This window comes from Schistosoma mansoni, chromosome 1 (assembly GCF_000237925.1).
Source record: "Schistosoma mansoni strain Puerto Rico chromosome 1, complete genome".
NCBI classification, from domain to species: domain Eukaryota; kingdom Metazoa; phylum Platyhelminthes; class Trematoda; order Strigeidida; family Schistosomatidae; genus Schistosoma; species Schistosoma mansoni.
This window is the reverse complement of record NC_031495.1, coordinates 50,117,463-50,138,494: the sequence shown is the minus strand read 5'-3', so window position 1 is coordinate 50,138,494 and position 21,032 is coordinate 50,117,463. Positions and strand designations below refer to the sequence as shown.

General features: G+C 38.3%; 2 protein-coding genes across 2 annotated transcripts; one reads left to right on the top strand and one right to left on the bottom strand.

Annotated features, from left to right (window-relative positions):
* Positions 1 to 105: 105 nt before the first annotated feature.
* Positions 106 to 6,687, top strand: Smp_049630 (ing-related). Its single transcript, XM_018794736.1, has 2 exons — positions 106 to 637; positions 3,839 to 6,687. Exons 1-2 carry the CDS (start codon positions 374 to 376, stop codon positions 5,381 to 5,383), a joined length of 1,809 nt encoding a protein of 602 aa, XP_018649118.1. The 5' UTR covers positions 106 to 373; the 3' UTR covers positions 5,384 to 6,687.
* Positions 6,688 to 10,076: 3,389 nt separating this feature from the next.
* Smp_049610 (hypothetical protein) lies at positions 10,077 to 14,626 on the bottom strand (the record flags this gene model as incomplete). Its single annotated transcript, XM_018794735.1, has 11 exons — positions 14,572 to 14,626; positions 12,123 to 12,198; positions 12,014 to 12,083; positions 11,596 to 11,981; positions 11,479 to 11,561; positions 11,387 to 11,443; positions 11,309 to 11,351; positions 11,218 to 11,280; positions 11,112 to 11,182; positions 10,686 to 10,752; positions 10,077 to 10,192 (listed from the first exon to the last, which is right to left on the bottom strand). The coding sequence occupies exons 4-11, from the start codon at positions 11,843 to 11,845 to the stop codon at positions 10,077 to 10,079; spliced, it is 750 nt and encodes a 249-aa protein (XP_018649117.1). The 5' UTR covers positions 11,846 to 11,981; positions 12,014 to 12,083; positions 12,123 to 12,198; positions 14,572 to 14,626.
* Between the last annotated feature and the right edge of the window lie 6,406 nt (positions 14,627 to 21,032).

Here is a 21,032-nt window from a genome sequence, read left to right as displayed (position 1 = left end):
AATTTTTGGGCTACGAAATCTATTTTCTCATGCATGTGTTTTAGTTTCTCGAAGACATTTGCCTTCTCAAGGTTACCCATCAGAGCCGTATATTTGGCACCTGCATTTAATGGTAGTGAGTTCTCTGTCAGAAGATTCGGACATCACTTTACGATATCTTCCTGGACTATATGAACTGATCTGACTTGTTTTACACTGTGCTTGCCACAGATAAAAATGACTGAGGGACTATCAATATGCATATCGTGAGCCTGGAATTTATTGCATAGTACATATTGGTTTGGCTCTGTTTACTCTCATTCATGCCACTTTAACTGTATGTGAAACATTTATCACAAGGACGTGGGGATTTTAATTCATTTCCGTCCTCACTATGCAACTAGACGGAATGGACTCACTTATTAGTAGCTACGTTGACTCACTTCAGATCCTTCCCTCGGAAATGCAGTCCAGAATAACCGCATACCTTCAGTCAGATCTTCAACAACGCCACTTACTGACACTAGCTAGGCGCACTGTGGATGAGATGCAAAAGTCTGTGGAGCATAGTACCAAAAGAAAGCATTTAGATCAACTCATGTATGTTTTAGTTGCGGTCCAAAACATATGCGACCGCCGAATCAATGATCTAGATGAAGTAAGTCAAAAAATTTGCTGTAATTATCTGGCGTTTACTTTAAAATCTCTATAAAACTTGTCTGGCATCTTTTCTGGGTGGTTTTCTCAATATTGACTCATCGACCATGTACCAATCCGCATAGTTGACTCCCACTCACTCTGAGTGTGGGGACGGTGATATTATTCTTTCCCCAAAACTTCAGTAAGTAGGGCGGGGTTCAGAACTGCCATCTAGTGTCTGGAAGCCCAGCATCGTAACCACTAAGCTATCGTCTTACAATTTCTCTCTTTTGGGGGATTGACTGACATTCTGCCTTTTGCACTAAAGAGGAAAATAAAACATCCGCAATTAATATCACCCAATAGTTACTCCTATGTCTGATTGAATGGTATTGTGAAAACCTAGTATGGTCGAAAAGCAGGCCTGTTCAATTTATGAATAAGCGATCATATGTAATTGCGTGAGTGGGAGCTAGTGCAATTAACAGAGACATCTAGAATAAAGAAGCTGTTATGGTAACTGTTCGCTACATCTGTTCTGTGACCACTACTTTTCTGGGAATCACCAAGTTCAGGTTAAAGGTCTAATATTGCCACTTTGGAGTAAAAGTTGTTTCGGTATTCTGGAATACGTGGTCAAGTTCAGATAGTGTCAGTTGATCTACTCTAATGAACACAAAGTGAATACACTTCTTGGCAATTTTTCCAAATGTCAGTGTCAACTATGTATTTAAAACAGATTCAGGTGGCTCTTGAAAAACGTCAGTCAGGAGAAACGTTAAACGTGTCATATGTGCATCATCTGAATTCACTTCAGTACAGAAAAAGGGAATTATCAAGATAAATACTGAAGTGGTATTAGCAGTAGTGCTAGTAGTAATATAAGCTTTAGTAAAAAAGATAAAACAAGACGTGAGAGGTTCTGAAGCGTATCATGATTGGCTCTGAAAGTGGCAATTGTGTAGACTTAGTATAAATCTCGGCAAGACTTGCCGTTTATCTATCGTCAAGACAAACTGACTCAGTCGTTAAAACGTTCAATCAAACAGTCGGCCCAAAGATCCAAATCTTATTTCTACCCTGAGAACCAGTTCACGTAACTAGATCTGATGCCAAAATATCTACATCAAAAGAGAGTAAACAAGTCCGTTTCATTGGTTCTCTAGCTACTCGTTATCCATCGACAAATTGGATGGTATTAAAATCATTACCAACATAATCAAGCAATGTTGAAAAAACACCACCTATCATAAGTATGCACGATATCCCAAACTCTGTATTAACACAATATTAACCACCTCCAAAATGGGCTATTTCTGTCTGTAACTAGTGAACGTTCAATGTAATAGGACACCAAAGTACTCGCCATTTAAAGAAAAAAGCTAGTTGTTGGAAAACAGTAAACGACAAAATTTAGATTCAGTACGCGATTAGGAAGTGTTGAGGAATACAGTTCACAATCAACATATATTTCTCTTAGTCCGAAGGTACATCTTACAGTTTCTTAATAACAGTAAGAAATACAGCAACGCAATTATTGATTTTTGAAGTCACGCCTAATTATCTCTCAAACTATCAGGTCACATGATCTCCAAGAGATTAGGAAGCTAAGAAGCTAATTAAAAATACCTTTACTATTTTTCAGAGCTGCTATAAGTTGAACCACTCTCTGTTATTTAAACCCATATCAATAAGTAATAAACAATATGGAGAGCTGATAAGACGACACTTGTAAAATATGTCAAGACTATAAACCTGCTGTTTCTAGGTGAGAGCACTCAACAAACTGTTTTGAATGCTGTCTTGATGATTAACACGTTATGGGTTAAAATAACAAGGTTCTGATAGACAGGTGATGTACAATAATACGGTGTGGTCGACCGACGGCTTCTCACGAACCGGTTATTGGAGCAAACTCACCAGACAAAACATCCCAGCAGAATGGGGTCCTTTTAGTAAAATGATGTACCTGTTGACAAAGTCTGACTCATGATCACTGTACGATTATTTCCTAGCTTGAAGTATGTTACCACGATTTAAGAAGGTGATACTTTCACACCATACATTTGTTTCCTGCAGTTATCTCATTCATGCTGCCTATTAGTATCACGGATTTTTCTCTTAAAATCCCCTACAAATGAAATGGTCAGATAAATAATTACTTTCAAGGTGTATTCCCGATCACTTGAAGCCCAAACACCGGCCATCTTATTCACAACACACTTCGTAGAGATGTTAAGGTTTTTGTGTGATTGTATACTCTTCGTTTCTCGACCTCACTCATTCCTTCTAAATTTGTATCTAGGTTTCTACTTCAGTAAATAATAATAACCTCTCTCATTTCACTAAATTCTTGGATGTGCTGGTGTGAAATGTTTTATTTATTTATTTAAACACATAAATATTGGTACAAGGAAGCACCAGATTCATATGTGCCGCACAAATTTCATTCGATTTGTGTGAGGGCTGTGATACTGCCCAGGTGCCCAAACCGAAGCAGGTGGTTTCCTTAGGTGGCCACACCCGGAACCTTTGACCTAAAGGTCTGATCCACTAGACCGTGGAGCATCGTGAAGAGATGCAGTCCCATTGTAGCCGGTGACCAACGATTGATTCATACGCCATTTGTTCCCTCAGGATACTGGAGCCCATGTGCACCATTGGTTTGGAATCAGGGTTTTCCAACTCCCCTAGGTGGATTCGCCGTGTCCACCAACCCGGTTAAAGCGCCGGACATTCGCTTTTCGTCCTCTCAATTTTGTAAACAACACCCCCGCCACGAGGAGGCAGTGAGTTGCACTTCCCTACCAGAGGCTAAATACGCGTGGCCATGTAAGAGCATTTCGGGATGGAGAGTGGACTCTCCCACTCTCGGCCGTACCAGGGCATTTGGGGTAGTGATGATACTCATTAATTTAAGATTTTAGCTCATAGATAACTGGTTCAATGACATGTTTACCGCTTTCCCTCAACTATTTTTGTTTCTCATTTTGCTTAATTATTTCCTGAGAATATGAGATTGTGTCTTAGACTTACCAAATGTCGAGGAGTTGATGACTAAATTCGTCGCTGTATGTTAGTCGTCATGAACTGCCGTATATAACTTTTTTAATTTATGCAAATTACAAAATTTGATGTGTTTTTATTCACCAAACAACATTTTCATGTTGCCACAATCCTTTTACACTTTTTTGAATTTTGTTTAAAAAAATTTACTCAGTTAGATGAAGTAATCGAATCCCATTCTTTAAAGCTGATGAATGCTAAAATGAAAGTTGATACAATTGATCCCCAACGTACTCATTCAAATGCGGAAAATGTCCCTGAAAGTGAAGTCGACACCAGTGATCTAGAACTGTCTAATCCTCAATACGATTGTAATGTACTACGGCGCAACTTATCTCAGGAATCAAGTTTCGACAAGTGCACTAGCTACTCTATACCAAGCACACGATGTAGTGATATAAGCATTCGAGGTAAAGAACGCTTTCCATTACGTGCTGTTAGCACCAATAGTCGAACTGCGTCACGTCGATCACTGAACAAATGGGTTTCAGGCGTTCATCGCCTCAAACCTGCTAATTCAATCGGCAATACAAATGCCAACAACTCTCTAAAGTCTAAAGGTGATGCTAACAATAAATCAACAAGTAGGACTTCAGTGGATCTCAAACAACATAAAGTAAGTGTAACATACACCCGTTACTCTCGAAGTCAACAACAGCGATTCAAAAGTCATCGTGTATTGCCAAGATCACTTCACCCGAATCGTGCAAGACCTCAGTACCTAGAGTACGCTATGCTGAGACATGGGTCTCGGAGGAGAAGAAATACGGTGTCGAAATATACTAATCCCGACTCTTCTCGAAATAGTGAGGAAACAGATCTCGTAGGTAATGTGAAGCGACGACATGAACAAAGCCATTCTGGTTTTTACAAAAACGAAAATTGTTTTGGTTCATCTAATAAATCAATAAGTGATTTAAACAATGAAGATAAAATAGAAGAGAGAGATGCTTATACCCTACTTAGTTTAAAAAGCCCAAAAAGGTTGGGAGATAGGTCATCTGATTGGAACAGCAGTTACAATGAAAATGAAAATCTGGCTGATGTAGATTGTAGTGACAGCAATGGTCATACCGCATATGATATGGTATGCGATCAAAACTGTTCTTCGCAGGAAACACAAATCATCAGAACACTAACTAATCAACTAACAAACGCTCAAAGTGGTGAACCAAGTCGTCAAAAGATGTATAGGCTCCGAAGAGCTAGTAACAATGTACAGTCAACACAATCGTATCACCGACCCAGTTCATCTTTCCCATCTGCATCACCAGAATATGGATCTAATCGCAGTTCTTTAACATCCCAGAGTCTTAGTCACAACAACACTAGGCGAGGATGTCGAAGTAATAACACCGTACGTCACAAAATGGATCCTCCAGTAAACACAAGGTCTCCTCCAGGAAATCCATTTAAGTATGGATCACATGCTGATGATATGAATGCATTTCGACACAAAGTAATATCAGAAAACAGCCCTAGTCATAGTATAAGTGAAGCAAGCGTCAGCCCGGATGAGCGTCTGTACTGTATATGCCAAAAAGTATCATTTGGTGATATGATAGCTTGCGACAACAAGTTCTGTGAGGTTGAATGGTTTCACTTCTCATGTGTAGATGTTCGGGTTCAACCTAAGGGTAAATGGTATTGCCCTTATTGTCGAGGAGAGTCTTCAAAAATAAAAAGATCCGATATCTAATGTCGTTTTTACCCCCTTAGAATCCATTAAAAGGATAACGATTTTGGAAAAGCCAAGTCATGGATGATAATGCATAATTATTATTTTTTATTCAAGTAATATTATAAATTGAGTTTCCCCAAACCTTCTATAACTTTCCTGGTTTCCAGTAATTTTGAACGGGCTTTTTGGTACGCTTCTAAATGTTGAATAAGAATGTATATTAAAGTATAACCTACTTATTATCGTTGAAACATCCATGTGTGCAAGTGCTATCCTGTAAAAAACATTGTTTATCAATCTTCAAATGGAGACTACCTACCTTCTTTGCTTCTCATCACCCGTTGTTGGACATTTACTCATAGTCCTGTATAGATTTGACCTTCATGTAAAAAGAAACAGTTTTACTTCTCACGACAAAACTGCTTTGTACTCTGCACAAACATTATTGTTAACTGCCATTTAGTATAATTTCTGAATAGGAAATATCTTCAAATATATAGTGCATCTCTTTTCGTTCTACAAATTTTTCTTACTGTCAAGCGTATAGTGTATTCATAGTATCGTATCAATTAGGTAGTGAATTTCCTAACTGAGAGTCCGATCTGCCAGGGCCTTTGCTCGTATACTAGGCAGATGTGGCGAACCGATTGACGAAGTAGTAAACCTTTATCGATCGAAATAGTAAGGACATGGGTTTATTTATTTATTTAAACACATAGACATTGGTACAAGGAGGCACCAAATAGATATGCGCCACATAAATCTTTCGATATATGTAAGGATCGGGATACTGCTCGGGTGCCCTGACCGAAGCCGGTTGTTTTCTTGGAGCCTTTGACATAGAGGTCCGATCCACAAGGCAGTGGAGCGACGTCAAGAGATGCAGTCCCATGGAAATCAGTGACCAACGATTGGTTCATACGCCATTTGTTCCTTCAGGATACTGGAGCCCATATACACCATTGGGTTGGAGTCAGGGTTTTCCAACTCCCCTAGGTGAACCCTCCGTGTCCACCAACCCGATTAAGGCGCCGGATATTCGCTTCTCGTCCTCACAATTTTGTAGACAACACCTCCGCAGTGAGTAGGACTTCCCTGGAAGTGATTGTATGTACGTGGCCATGTAAGAGCATTTCGAGAGGGAGAGTGAACTCTCCCCACTCTCGGCCGTACCAGGGCATTTGGGGGCCAAACACCCTCTACCTCGACGGGCGATTTAAGGTGTAGTAGTAGTAGTAGTAGGCTGGAAGAAAGATCTGGCATCAGTTCATGAAGCCATCAACAACTGGACTGAGCTATGCTAATAGGCGTAGACCTCCCCAGCTGTATTCGCGTGATTATTGTATCTAATGGTTAGAGACTTCACGTGACATGGCTCAGAATCGTTCGTAATGGCATAGATGCATTCATTCTTTGGATCAAGGCCTTGCTGCTTACAATAGTCAATGTCACAAAGTCCTCAAAAATAAATTAGGAAATGTATGGATTGCTATTTATCTTGTAAAAAATGGGTGGGTGCCTGCACATTGAAAATGGGGTAGTCTCGCTTGAGAAGAAAAACAGCAGCTGACGGATATTGGTTTAAAAAGATCACTGCAGTTTAGGTACTGAAAGTATGGAGATGTGCACAGAAGGTTCAATAATTCTAGAGCTATTTGGTTACTTACCAGCTTTGGATTGCACAATTTAAATGCAGAAATATTTTTCCCGTGCTTTTTGTGCGAAATCCATATTTCACTAGGTTATTGCTCTGGAAATTTAAGGAAAGTCGTTTTAGACATACAAGCACAGACATCTGCTCGTAATAAATAAAGCATTTTATAAATTGTACCAAGTGGGAGGGACTTATGTATTTAATGTTTGTACCTATAACGGTTAAGTAAATTTCATCCAACTTAATGACGGAGGTCCCACTATGTTAATGACCACCAAATAAGCGGAAGGAAATAGTTTTATAAACCAACTTCAACACTAATAATTCGCTGTCAGTCCATGAGTGGAATATTGTGTAAATCAAATTTTACTGTCAATATAAATCAGTTTACAACTACCTTAAGCTGAGACACTGCTTCGCATTGAAACTAGATGATGACCGCTCAACTGTAGACTGTGAAAATGTCTTTTCACATTCTCATCATTTTAGAATAACATTGTCGATACTCACTTTAAATTTTGTACGTTGTTTAAAGCGAACTATTACTGATAATGTATGATGAATATGATAAGTTCGGATATGTCTTCGGTGCATCCTCGTTTTTGAGGTCTGTGACCTCAGGAGTGGGAATTAATGTAGAATAGAAGTTTATGGTTTCTACACAAATTAAGCACTTCTACTGGAAAGTTTGCAGCTAATGATACAATTCTGTTAGTAGTCGCATAAAGAATATTTGGGATATAAAGTGTTCCTGGTCATTGTTTTGCAAGCTGCGATACCGACCCATAAAATTTAGGAATTCCACCCAGCACTGAACTTAGCTGCTTGGATTTTAATTTCTACAGTTGAATCTGTTGCCACGCTAACAAGACTTAATGCTTTCAATGCATAGGGAAAGCATGCGTTTTGATAAGTGGCTTTCGATCAATTTCCGCAAGACAGCAAAATGTGGTTATTCCAATGTTCACTGATGATTCGTTGAGGTATCCAGTATTTTTGGAGGACTTTGTGTTGTGAGTGGGAACCGATGTATAATTATATAATTCAGCTGAACAAATCAGAACTTAGACTCATATATACTAGCTGTTATTTGCATCTAAACATCTTTCCATAATTCCACTGATTAATCTGTCATAACGTTGCACACTACTCAACATAGATTGTAGAAGCGATATTCATTCCCTAGTCACGGTATGTCCATCAGCTCTCCCGCTTTGTTTGCTGTTCAATGTTAGATGATTCTTAAAAATTCAGAATTTGTTTATAGGGTTTTTTGTAATGAATCATATTGCCACTGAGCGAGGTAATAGCGCCCTTCATTTGAACGCGAAAGCTTCATTTATTGAAGTCTACAATGAGCCATTTTACTACTAATGTCAATCTAGTTGGGAAGATTATATGTTGATTGCATTCATAGTCATTATCGATAAGCCCAACAGAGTAGGCGAAAAATTACCAGTTCATCTATAATTTGACAAGAAAATATTGAATACAAACATTACTTCGCAGTCTTAAGGTCATTATCTCTCTAAGAAAAAGTTCCATTGTCACATCGTTTACTAATTTCCTGTTCGCATTTTCCATCAAATAAGTAGTCGTATTGAGTTTCATACTCACTTCAAATGATCCAGGTATTTTGGCAAATGTGGGGTCCTCTAGTTGGCATGTTCCACCTATAAAAAATCTTCTTAGTTCTTCTACAACAGAATCTCCTACCGGGCGCCAACAACTCACACCAATTGAATGAGCACCTGCAAAAAGTAAAGAATATAATTTTACGCGTTCCATTGAGGTTTTCATGTTATCAACTCGCCTACGGCTTAAGAAAATTTCAGTGACAATCGATACTCTGCCAAACTTCACATGTTCGCAATATTTCTATCTCTACGTCATAACTTTTATTAAATCAACATGCCAAAACATCCCGCTTTTTGATAAGTCATAACGTTAAGTAGTCAGAAGTAGCTTTATTTAGGCTACAAAATTCAACTAAAATGGACTGAGTTCTAACGGATCGTTAACTGTCAGCTAACATGGAGTTTTTTCTTTATAAGAAATATTCAAATGTTTTAGACAAGCATCAATGTACAAGTACTAATAATTCTTTTTTTTCCTTTGTGTACACGTCATGCTTCAGTGAGATGATTTTTGACAGCCAAGTGGGTTGCTATAGACAGTCAAATGGAATTAATAAAGTTGCGTTTGTCACAAATGTCTAAGATCATATTTTTGCGTGTGGTTATTCAAGATTTCTTCATATTTTAGTATTCGAAATTGTTTTCTAGTTAGAGTCTATGCGGCCAAGTTATTTAATCTTACCAGCAGTGCGGGGAAGTTCTGTGAATCCATACCCTTCAGTTCGACTCCGAGTCCAAAAGTCAAGCGACTGAACTTCAAAATACAGTGTAGGCCATATTGAAACCGATCCTTTCGTTAAGTCTAGGAGATAATTAAAGTGATTTAAATATATATCTATCCGTTAATAAAGTTAGTGGTATTTACTCCTACGTGACCTGTTGCTTAAAAACGTATATTACTCATAATGGTTTCAAGTTTTAATTTGATCAGTCCCGGTTTTTTCCACTGTAAACTGTTAATTAAAACATTTCCCTTATTAATTATGTAAAAAACTGCACTTTCAAGCACTTTATGTATTATATTGGTTTATTTCTTATGTATTGTTTAGCCTTAGTCTGGCCTGATTAAAAAATACCATTCCGCTCTACGTAGGAATCTTAAAGACTGTCAATCACATAACTTCACTCTTAATTATTTACACACTTGAGTTTTTAGTTATTATTATTATTATATCGAATCTCAAGGGGCTGCTTTTTCCAAAGATTTCCTATTATTCATCATTCTGTAAAATAAGATCTAGACAGACGGAAATGACATCCACGTAAAGTCGTACACAAGAGTTTGATATAGTGAATGGTTTGTGCGATCGACAAAGGATAGAATAAACCCACATCCTTCAAGGTTGAAAGTAAATTACTCTTAATTCCTGCAAAATGCTTTTTACTCATGAATCTCATTCTCTTCCATTATATATTATCTCTATTTTTCACTAGAATGTAGTATTGAAGTCGTTTCAACTACACATTCTGCGATCTTTATACAGTATCCATTCGTACCATATTGAATAAGGCGAGTATTTTTGACTTGTATTGACGCTAAACCAGTGCTGACATGACCAGATAAAAATATGACACTATTTATGTCAATATTTTCTGCATCAATTCATTATGAATTTTGATCAGGGAGACGGGTGTGAACTTCGTTCAGTGGAACAATTGCATTCCGCGCTTCCATTAAAGTGAACTGCATCCAGCGTGTATGCCTTCACAGTGCTCGACGAATTTTCCCCTACATATGATATTATTGAGTGTAAAGATCAGTCTAATGACGGCTTGTTTGGAGACGTATTTTTGGGAAACCAATGAATAATAATTCCACCAATGTTTTGTGTTTTCAATTTGCGCCGTAGATATTACAGTGGCTCCCGTTTCCAAGTAAAAGCGGTAAGATCGCGGACACAACTAAGTCAACATGTACATTAATAGAGGGGATATAACAAGTGCATTAACCGTTTATACAATTAAACAGAATTTTTTTGGAAGTGCGCAACAGTTTGGCAAAATCCTTTTATGTGTTAGTCATACTTACCGATACTTATTTCTGGCTTATATGTTAGGTCAAATTCGATCGGATGCGAAAACATAATTATTTCTTCCTACAAAAGATAATTTCAGAATGAACTGTAAAAGTAAAAAATTATTAGAAATAAGTTGTCAGAGTAGGTCGATGTATTTCAACCAGAGAGGTAACATAAAGTCTATTTCAGTTTCTAGAATTTCTTCACAAAACATCGAACTCTTTCGATGCTTTCTGAAGTTCTCAGTCGGAAACTTCGATACATATGCATACCATGATGATTCTGTAGGAGAAGCCTACAGTCAAAAATTATTACAAATCAAAATAGATGGTCGAAACGTAACGATTTAGTTTGCTTACCATCATTAAAATGTACTAAAATATTCTATTTATAATCCAATGGTATACAGATATATTTGTTTATCAAAGTTGACTTACGTTTCCATAATTTTTGATAGAGGCTATCTGGGAACTTCCACATAATAGCTTATGATCATATGCTTTCCAGTCTGAAATAATATGGTTCTATTAAGTACGGATTCACTTTGTGGTAATTCAAGATAATATTGTACATACAATCCAGGGTTTTCAAAGTTAGTCGCACCCACTAAAATAACTATTAAAAGATAACTTACTTATCTCTCCAGCTATAAAAAGCCTGAAACTTTGTTCATTTGGCTATGTATATGTTAGAATTTCGGTCAACTACATACCATTTCAAACTGTTTGCCTATGGAGGCACAGAAGTGGGAATATTTTCTAAGTGATATCTACGTATTGAATTAAATTTACATTCTAAATCCACCTCTTTATCCATGTTTCTTATTTTCTGTTTGTCCAGATCAGACATTTGAAGTGAAATATTTTCCAGCGTAAAATAATACGACCCTAAGAGTACACATTTAAGAGTAGCAGATTAAACCTTTTTGTTTGCTTTTTATTTTGTACTTAACAGACCCACGAGTAAAATCGGGTTTGCAACGTAACAGTCCATTAGAATCAATGGTTATCTTGCAGAGGATTTCTTCATCGCCCACATAAAGAGGCGATAAGTCTGCCGCATCATTTGGAATATCACTACTCAAATCGGCCATTATATACATTTCTTGGGTTATTCTAGTAGATAAGTGACTAACATATCTATGATAGTCAGGAGGAATCTCCAACAACATTTCATTCTTTGGAATATGACTTCAGGTTTTGACACTAATTAGTTAGCACTTACTTCGATAAATCATCTACTTTTAACTGGATGTTAGATCTTTGTTTTTCAGGATATGAGATACTTCCGATACCATCCACGAATATCTACGAAAATCTATAACAAAAATGTAGCATACATCTCTTTCTACTGATATTTCATCCTTATGGACATAACTGAATAATCTTTTTGTCGGGAATCCTGAACCTCTTCGTATATTATTAGAATAATTCGGACTCACTTCATACTGCTTATTTCTTTGTTGTAAAGTAGTTGCGTTTCAGTCGTACAATTTTTTCGGTCCCTATAAAGAGCCTTTTCTTTCTACAAAATTAGAATTTAGATATGAAGATTTCATAAAAGCATCGAAAAGGTGAAAGAAATGCATCTTAGATATATTAATCGTTATAATGCAATACCTGGAGGAGTATTCCTTCTAAATTTAGATGGGTGCAAATGCTTCAGTTGCTGTTTTCACTGAAATATAGTGCTACCATTATCATTAAGAAATACTGATCTTTAAATATTTTATTACTGACATATCATTTTAGTTGAAACCATAAACATTGGTACAAGGGGGCACCAAATACATATGTGACACACAATAATAATGAGGCCAGTAGCAGTTATCACTGACTCGTGTGAGGGCTGTGATACTGCCCGGGTGTCCAAACTGAAGCAGATGGTTTTCTCAGGAGGTCACACCCCAAGCCTTTGACCTGAAGGCAAATCTAGTTCTATAGCCACAACTTTTAATGTAGCTCCATTGAAAAAAGGAGGATCATGTAGTATTACATCGATGCTTCAGCTTCATATCACTGGGATGAAGTAGTACGCCGATTGTTCAGAATGATCCGCTTCATTCTGATATTGGAAGTATTTCTCGCATCTCCATATAAAAAGTTGCCCTTTTTCCAGTTTTTTTGTTAATTTTAGCTTGTACCTTGTTACAGGGAAGCAAACATAGTTTGTAGCGACACACAGGAACTGTATTAGTTCACAATAAGATAAAGCATCCGATAAGAAGTAATCAATGCATTTCACGGGGTTTGTTGTAAGTTCGCTATTCTGAGTATCTTAAACGTGGTTGCTAATGACATCTGGTTATCCTCTTTATATAGATTTCTCACTAAATATGGTAGATTATTTGTAGACACCTGATACTGCTGCATTGTGAACTGCGAACGTTATGAATTAATTTCACTAGAATTTGCATGCATATTTCTATTGGTTTGGTGACTTGAGGTACTAGGTGAAGCAATACTCAATAATTCTTTCGTGAATTAAATTATCGGTTTCCAAGTTGAGACAGTCAGAGTTCTTAAGTCATCATTAGATATACAACCACTATTTCGAAAATCAAAGCGCTGAAAACATATGAAACTAAGAAATCAAAAAGGTTTCATGGAAGCTACATTTCAACCTATAAAAGCACTATCCTGATCTCAAGATGTACGCAAAAACCTAAGCATTCATAGTTTAAAATGCATCAAATTCATGCATTCGTAACTTTGTACTCCCGTTCTAACCACTAAGTTTTTCAAGTCGATGGTAAAATTCTGTTACTTCGAAAAGAGTCACTCCATTGTCTTAAATGAATCAATAAGTGCACATGCGAAACATTGTAGCGAATGGATATTTGGGAATTTCTTATAGATTGTAAGAATTCCAAGACGGGGTACTGTGTGAAAACTATGACAAATTTCTATTCGATATAAAATGCCGACAGTATACAATTATCAACGCTAATGTAGACGTTCCTCAATATTAAGGAATGGACTTTGAGGAGTAATAGCGTTACCTCTCTATTGCTTAATAGTAGTCCAGATATGTTAATAGTCCCGGACTCTGTGAAGACTATATATTCATCTAGTAACTCTACTGGGTCCTCCATAGACATATGTTTATATGCCACACAATTTTGCCACTGGTTACTTCTCGACAAGATTAACAAATTGTATAAGTGTTGGGATTTCTTATGGCGTAGACACAAAAATCGCATTGTGGTTGATGGGCATGTACTGGTAAATTAATTTTACCCCATCAGTTGCAGAAATCGATACTAGTGTCTTCTCTGAGGAGCTCTATAAACCACAGATTCTTGATGATTGAGGCAGAGGATACACGAATACTGTTGATGTTCAATTTTAAGTTGTAATTCGTACTTGTTATTGCGAATAATACATTTATCATGGAAAACTTCTGATGGCGATCTTATTGCTTGTAAAATCTTGTAAAGCAGTTTTCTAGGTATCAGTCATGACTCGTTACTCGATTATTCACAATATATTCGAAAAATCATGGAAGTGCACCTCAGTTAACAATTCTTTATGCAAAATAATCAGATGATACTCAGCGATGTCACTGACTAAGACTAAATTGCATTCACTTTTTAGGTACTATGTAACTAAATGGATGAAAAACGTCCTTGTTTCCCGTAGTTTTTTGGTAATAAGATTGATTGTATTATGTCTACTTTCAAAACCCCATGAAATAAGATGATTCTCCAGCTTAAGATCATATATACTTACTAAACAATAAACTTAAGTTTACATGAACATATATATGGAATATTCCATTTTGCCAAGCTGGTTTTCAGACAGTTCTTGTATAGACATATTGCTCTCAATGTTTTATAGTTGCTCTCACAAAACAATACACATTGCTAACAACATTTTCACTTTTGAATACACTTACTGGACTGAAAATCTTTTCCTGCCAATGGAACACATACTCTTCTTCCAGATACTGCTCCTCTGCCTTACTCTGCCGGCAAAACAATTTAACCCTAATTTAGGAAATTAGGCAGTTTGATACCTGATGGAAAAATTCCTCAAAGGACCTGTTATGACATAAGTTTCAGAGTCAAATCCACGCATGACTATTTCGCGCGCCCAAATAAAGGATCGCTGTGGCAACGACGGTGTGGAGAAGGTTGATATTAACCATGGTCATACTTAAGTTGCATAAGCCATTGTTATTGACTAAATTAACATTAGTGACGCTAAGATAGACAGTAACACCCAGAAACTGGGGACTCAACATAGCAGAACAAACTGTAGATGCAGATTCTACTCCTTAAAAGTTATCAAATGCTGGAATTCGCTGCCGACTGAGCTAGTCCAAGCGACTTCGCAGGAGTTATTTAAGAGGAAACTTGACCTATTCTTAAGGACTAAGGATAACATATTATTATGATTTACCAATTTCTTTTTTCCTCTATTATCGTTAATCTACCTAGGTTCCTGCCTGGAGGTATTGGTGATTCACTGATACTAAATATGGAAGCTCGTTGAATGAAAGCTTCTTCTATTCCGTCCACAAACATTTGAACCATTTAGAAAGGACGGTTGGTTTGTGATCTTTGATTATTCGGTTGGTTGGAATAATAGCTTTATTTGGACGATTGTAGTCATCTTGACGGTGATTAACGGAGAGTTTGTATCCGTCTCATCATTAGATTTGAGTAATTGCTTGGGTTCGACCTTGGCTTTCTAGCTACTTTTTAGTTCCGTTTGCATGACACGCCTGTGGAAGTAAATAAATCCGTTTTAAGTCTACAGAACTGATGCTGACCTCATTAGCTTCTCTGAAAATTCCTTGGACTTAAGGCACTCGATCAAGCATCAACATTAGGTGACGTTTGGGTACACCGTGTTGTGCTTCCTATATAGTTGTTATTCAGCTCAGATTGCATATGTCTTAAAAAACCGACCATTTTCCTAACATATCTTTGATCAATTTGATTCTGACTCCTGGCTTAACTGGCTTTAGAATCTACAATTAGAACGGTGTTAAGGACAACAGTGTTGTCAAGCCCTGAAGATTCATGACATTTTTAGTAGTGCATTCGACATTACCTGGGACACTGAACGGAAACTTGTGGATCTTTTCCTCGTCGTAACATTTTTTTGATATTACTTTTGTCTTCTCAAGCTTTTTCCACAGAGTCGCAAATTTCATTCTTATTCGCTAATACTGTTTCGGCCTGACATTATCGAGGCTTGATTCTGCTATGCACAAGTCAACTCCCACTAGCATAACGTAACAGCCTCATGTGTGAAGTTCTTCTCAATAAAGAAGGGACTACTGTATTCATTTAACAGGCATGTTACACTTAATGTGTTTACTAATGATGCTTCTGATCCTTGTGGCATCCTTAAAAAGGCTACTATTAAGCTTGGACTCACAGTCGATAGACAGAGGTTAGATCATCTCTTCCATAATATAGAATTGCGACACTGCTCCGCGACAGAAATCTCTCCACGTTTGCGAGAGGTCACCGTGTAACTCCAGTCTGAGCTTCCCCAAGGGGTGCAAGGGGTTTTCCTTTTCATCCCCAAACAATTCTGTGGATGAAATAGCTGCATCTCCTGACCGGATTCTTGAGATCATCAAAACAACAAGCGCAGGGGCTTGTATCATTGGGGGAAATCCTCATTCAAGCTAATACGAAATTACAGATTACTCTAATACTTAGCCCCTATTTTTCAACACTGAGGTTGATCCAACCAACACCGCGCGCGACGAAGAGGAGGTTACTCGCAGACTGATTCCTGCGGTTTTTTGCTTAGGATCTACTCAGTGTAGAACGGGTTGTCATCTCTTAGAATTGCAGGAGAAAAATCCTCCCAGAAACATTGGCGTATACATGGTGTATTTTTTGTTATGTGGTAACATCGCAGCCTAGCATGTTCAAAACATGTATGATTATATATATATATAATCAGAAGTAAGAGGAAGGGGGAGAGTAAACAGCCTTTTCTGACTCCTGTCCTTACTGGAAATGCATGTCGGCTGACCTCCATGCACCATTTTGCACTGTGGTTCGTCGTATAAGTTCTGGATAGTGTCGACAATCTTCTGAAAAACCCCATTATTTCGAAGAAGTTTCCATTATATTGTCCTGTCCACTCTGTTAAACGCCTTCTCATAATCAATGAAGTTGATGTATAGTGACGAGTTCAACTAAATTGATTGTTCGACGATGATCCGTAGTGTCTCATTTCGGTCTGTGCATGACTGATTCTTACGGAATCCAGCCTGTTGATCTAGAAGTTGAGCGTCTACTAAGTCTTTCATCCGGTTGAGCAACACTCCATTGAAGAGTTTTCCCTGAACTGACAACAGTGTGATGCCTCTATAGTTCTCACATTTGCTCGGATCTCCTTTCTTTCGTATCTTGATGAGATATTCTTCATTCCAGTCCGTTGGCGCTTGTTCCTCCTCCCAAATCTTCCTGAATAGAAGGCTATGAATGTTTGCAGTAACTTCAATGTCTGATTTCAGTGCTTCAGCTGGTATATTGTCAGGTCGTGTTGATTTCCCATTCTTGATTTGTCTGATGACCATCCTGATTTCTTCGATCGCTGATTGAGTGATAGCTATAGAAAGGTCTGTGTGTGCTGCTTCGATGTCCAGTGGATTCAATGAAGCTCGTCTATTCAGCAGTTCCTCGAAGTATTCTACCCATCTTTTCCCCTGTTTTTGAATCTCCGTGATTTTCTTTCCTTCTTTGTCCTTGACTGGTCTCTCCGGTTTGCTATATCTCCATGCCAGTTTCTTCGTTGTATAATATAGTTATTTCATATTCTTTTCCCTTGAAGCTTTTACCGATATCGCTGTTAGTCCTCCCATGTATTTTTGCTTGTCGGCTTTAATGCTCTTCTTCACTTCCTTGTTTACTTCTGTGTACTCTGCTTGGGCCTTGGCTTTCTCTGGTGGTATTCGACTGTTGTTAACTGCTGTCTTCTCGTTCTTCCTTTCTTCAATCTTGTCCAGGGTTCTCATGGAGATCGATTCCTTATGATGTTGCTTCTTGCGACCCAGAACCTCCTGACACGTTGAAGTTAGTGCTTCTTTGATCCCTTTCCAGTTATTCTCCAAAGTAGTTTCTTGTTCTTTCAGTAGATCCTGTAAAGCTTGGGACCTGTTGTTGAGAGTTATCTTGAATTGGCTAAGTTTGTGAGTATCTTGAAGGAAGGCTGTTTTGAACCTTTGTAATGCTGTTTGTCCAGTTGTCCAGAGTTTCTTTAGCTTCAGTCTCCTCTTGGCCACAACCTGGTGGTGATCTGAAGCTATCTTAGCTCCTCTCCTTGTTCTCACATCTTCCATTGTTCTTCGGAATTTTTTGTTGATACAAATATGATCTATCTGATTCTCTGTGGTGTGGTCCGGCGAGATCCGTGTAGTTTTGTGTATGCGTTTGTGTGGAAATATTGTGCTGCCTACAACCAATCTGTTGAATGCACATAGATTTGCAAATCTCTCCCCATTTTCATTTCTCTCTCCTAGTCCATTTCGTCCAACTATATCTTCATATCCAGTGTTGCCTACTCCGACTTTAGCATTTAGATCTCCAATCAGGATGGTGAGGTCCTTCCATGGATACTTTGCTATGACTGATTACAGCCTCTCATAGAACTGATCTTTATCATCATCGTTGGGTGCATAACATCGGATAACATTCATTGTGATCCCCTCCTCCTTTGTTTTGAATGATGCTTTGATGATTCTGGGTTCGTGAGATTCCCATCCTACATATGCATTTCGTGCTTCTCTGGACAGCATTAGACCACCTCCCTGAGTATGTCGAGCATTTTCCTCTTCGTGTTCGGAGTACAGGAGCATCTCTACCGTACGTAACCTTTGTTTTCCAGCCTAAATTCAATGGGTTTCGCTGATTCCGAATATTGCCACTTGGTATCTCCTCATTTCCATTGCTATTTGACTGGTCTTTCCTGTCTCCCACATTGTTTGGACGTTCCATGTACCTATAAAGAGTGTTGATCTCGTTGTTGGAAGGTGCATCGGCCTCGTGACTTCCGAAGGAACTCGGCTTTCATCCTGAGGCGTGATAATTCTTCCTTCAACTCCCAGGGCAGAGTTGAAATGGTTTAAATTATTTTTTCTGATTAACTAACCCGATCCCTAACCCTCCTCCTTTACACAGGCTTCGCACCGGCAGTAACTGCAAAACAGCTACAGGCGGAGTTCATTACATTGGAACATGATACTTATTACGGAAACGTGATGCAAACCACCCATGTATGGCCACTCATTAAAAGTAGATGGCTACATTTTCCCTCTATGCGATAGACTCCATGGAATCGGATGAGAATCCCGCATTATCCGTGTAGTGCGGTCGCGGAAGTTTTCCAATATTCTCTTTAAACCTTCCTAACCTGTCAGTGCATTATGAAGCCTATACACCTGTATGAAAACATCGTTTAATCAACCCTAGATTAGAACTGGGACCATGATGTGGTATTGCTGACTGTAGACTGATCAACATGACCATTATATCAAGGATCACAGGAAAAATCACCCACAAACAGCTACCATCAATTTTACTTTCGGCAAGCCAGATTAGCTCTTCCTAGCGCAGCTTTACGACTAAACGCTCATGCTCTACATCACAATTAAAATTTTTCAATCGCATTGCCCAGAAAATAGGTGTTGGTCAACCTGTGACAATTCATTACACTTCTAATGACACCTTCAACGAGGTTTCACACAACCTTCTTCTTGTGAAACTTTCGCCATATTGCGTACGAAATCCTCTTAAATCCTGGTTCAAACATTTCTTAACAGAGCGTAACAAAATCGTTCACTTTGGATCTTGCTACCCCAAACCTATGAATATAGTCATTTGGGCTACATATGGAAGTGTCATCAAGTCATTACTCTTCTTCCTTCTCATAAAAAACGTGTGCTCACTCTTTGGATACGACAAACCTCTTCTTTTACATGTTGACCTGAGAGAGACCCATTCATTCTCGTCTCCTACCGAAGAGAGCTATATTTCAGCGGCAATGGAAGAAGACACAAACAAGAAGGATACCTCATCAAGATACCAAAGGAAGGAGATTTGAGCAGATGTGAGAATCACAGAGGCATCAATTTTTTGTCAGTACCAGGAAAAGGTTTGCCGAACCGGATGAAAGATTCAGTAAACGCCCAACTTCGAGATCAACAGACCGAATTCCGTAAAGATCGGTCGTGCAGAGTTGAGTGGGACTCGTCACTATACATCAACTTCATTGATTATGAGAACAACTGTCAATCAATATCAAGGTGAGGATTTTCAATACGAACGTCAAGACAGTCCTGCTGTATTGAGCTGAAACCTGGATAACTACTACATCAATTGTCAAGAAGGTACAAGTATTTACAAACAATTATCTACGCAAAATACTCAACATTCACTGGCCGGATACCATCAGCCACAGAATTCTGTGAGAGAGAACAAAACAGTTTCCAGCCGAAGGGGAAATTAGGAAAAGACGTTGGAAGTGGATAGGACGCACATCGATGAGATCACCAAACTGCATCACGAGGCAAGCGCTAACTTGGAATCCTGAAGGAAAGTGGAAAGATGGAGGTCAAAGAACACATTACGCCGGGAAATAGAAACAGATATGAAAAGGATGAATAACAACTGGAAAATATTGCCCGGGACATGGTGGGAAGGAGAATGCTGGTGTGTGGCCTATGCTCCTCCACGAGGGTTAATAGGCGTAAGTAAGTAAGTTGAATGTAACAGCAATAAAAGTGTTTTGAAATAAACGATTTTTCCAAGAGGTTGAGGGCATCGGATAAAACGATAAGAATCTAAGAGATGTGATGAAGGAGAAGGTCAGAGAATAGTTCATAAATGACGTTCTCGTGAGTACTCGTGTGATTGGTTATGGTAGGATTTGTGTCGTCAGGAGGAGTAAATTCAACAATTTTTCCATCGGCACTACTGCGTTGAGTGTGCCCCAATACAGTCAAAACGTCGAGACGTGTAAAAATTTCCTTGAAATAATCGACGTATAGTTAACATTTAATATAAAGAGGGGGAACTAAGTAAAGGTAATATGGCAATATAACTAATACGCTACGAATCGTTTCAAGTTGTCATTACAAGCAACAGTGAAAATGGACGTCCAGTCATTTCTACTTGATTTAAATGTGAAAGAAGTCCAGAGTAAACTTGGACGATAGATAACTTTGAAGTCAGAATATCAGGTACGACCACGATCGTAAAATTTGTTGTCGATCGTGCTATGTTATTACTGAAGATATAGCATAACCAAGCTTCGATATTGTTCGGCCAAAAAAGCATTATCTGAAACGAGGGTGGTGTAAGAGTCCTGACCTTAAGCAGCTTAGGA

Bases quoted from the DNA above. Each gene is read 5' to 3' on its own strand.
- Smp_049630 (XM_018794736.1), top strand. From the start codon at position 374: ATGCAACTAGACGGAATGGACTCACTTATTAGTAGCTACGTTGACTCA. The intron at 638-3,838 runs GTAAGTCAAAAA...AAATTTACTCAG, and splicing joins GAATCAATGATCTAGATGAA to TTAGATGAAGTAATCGAATC.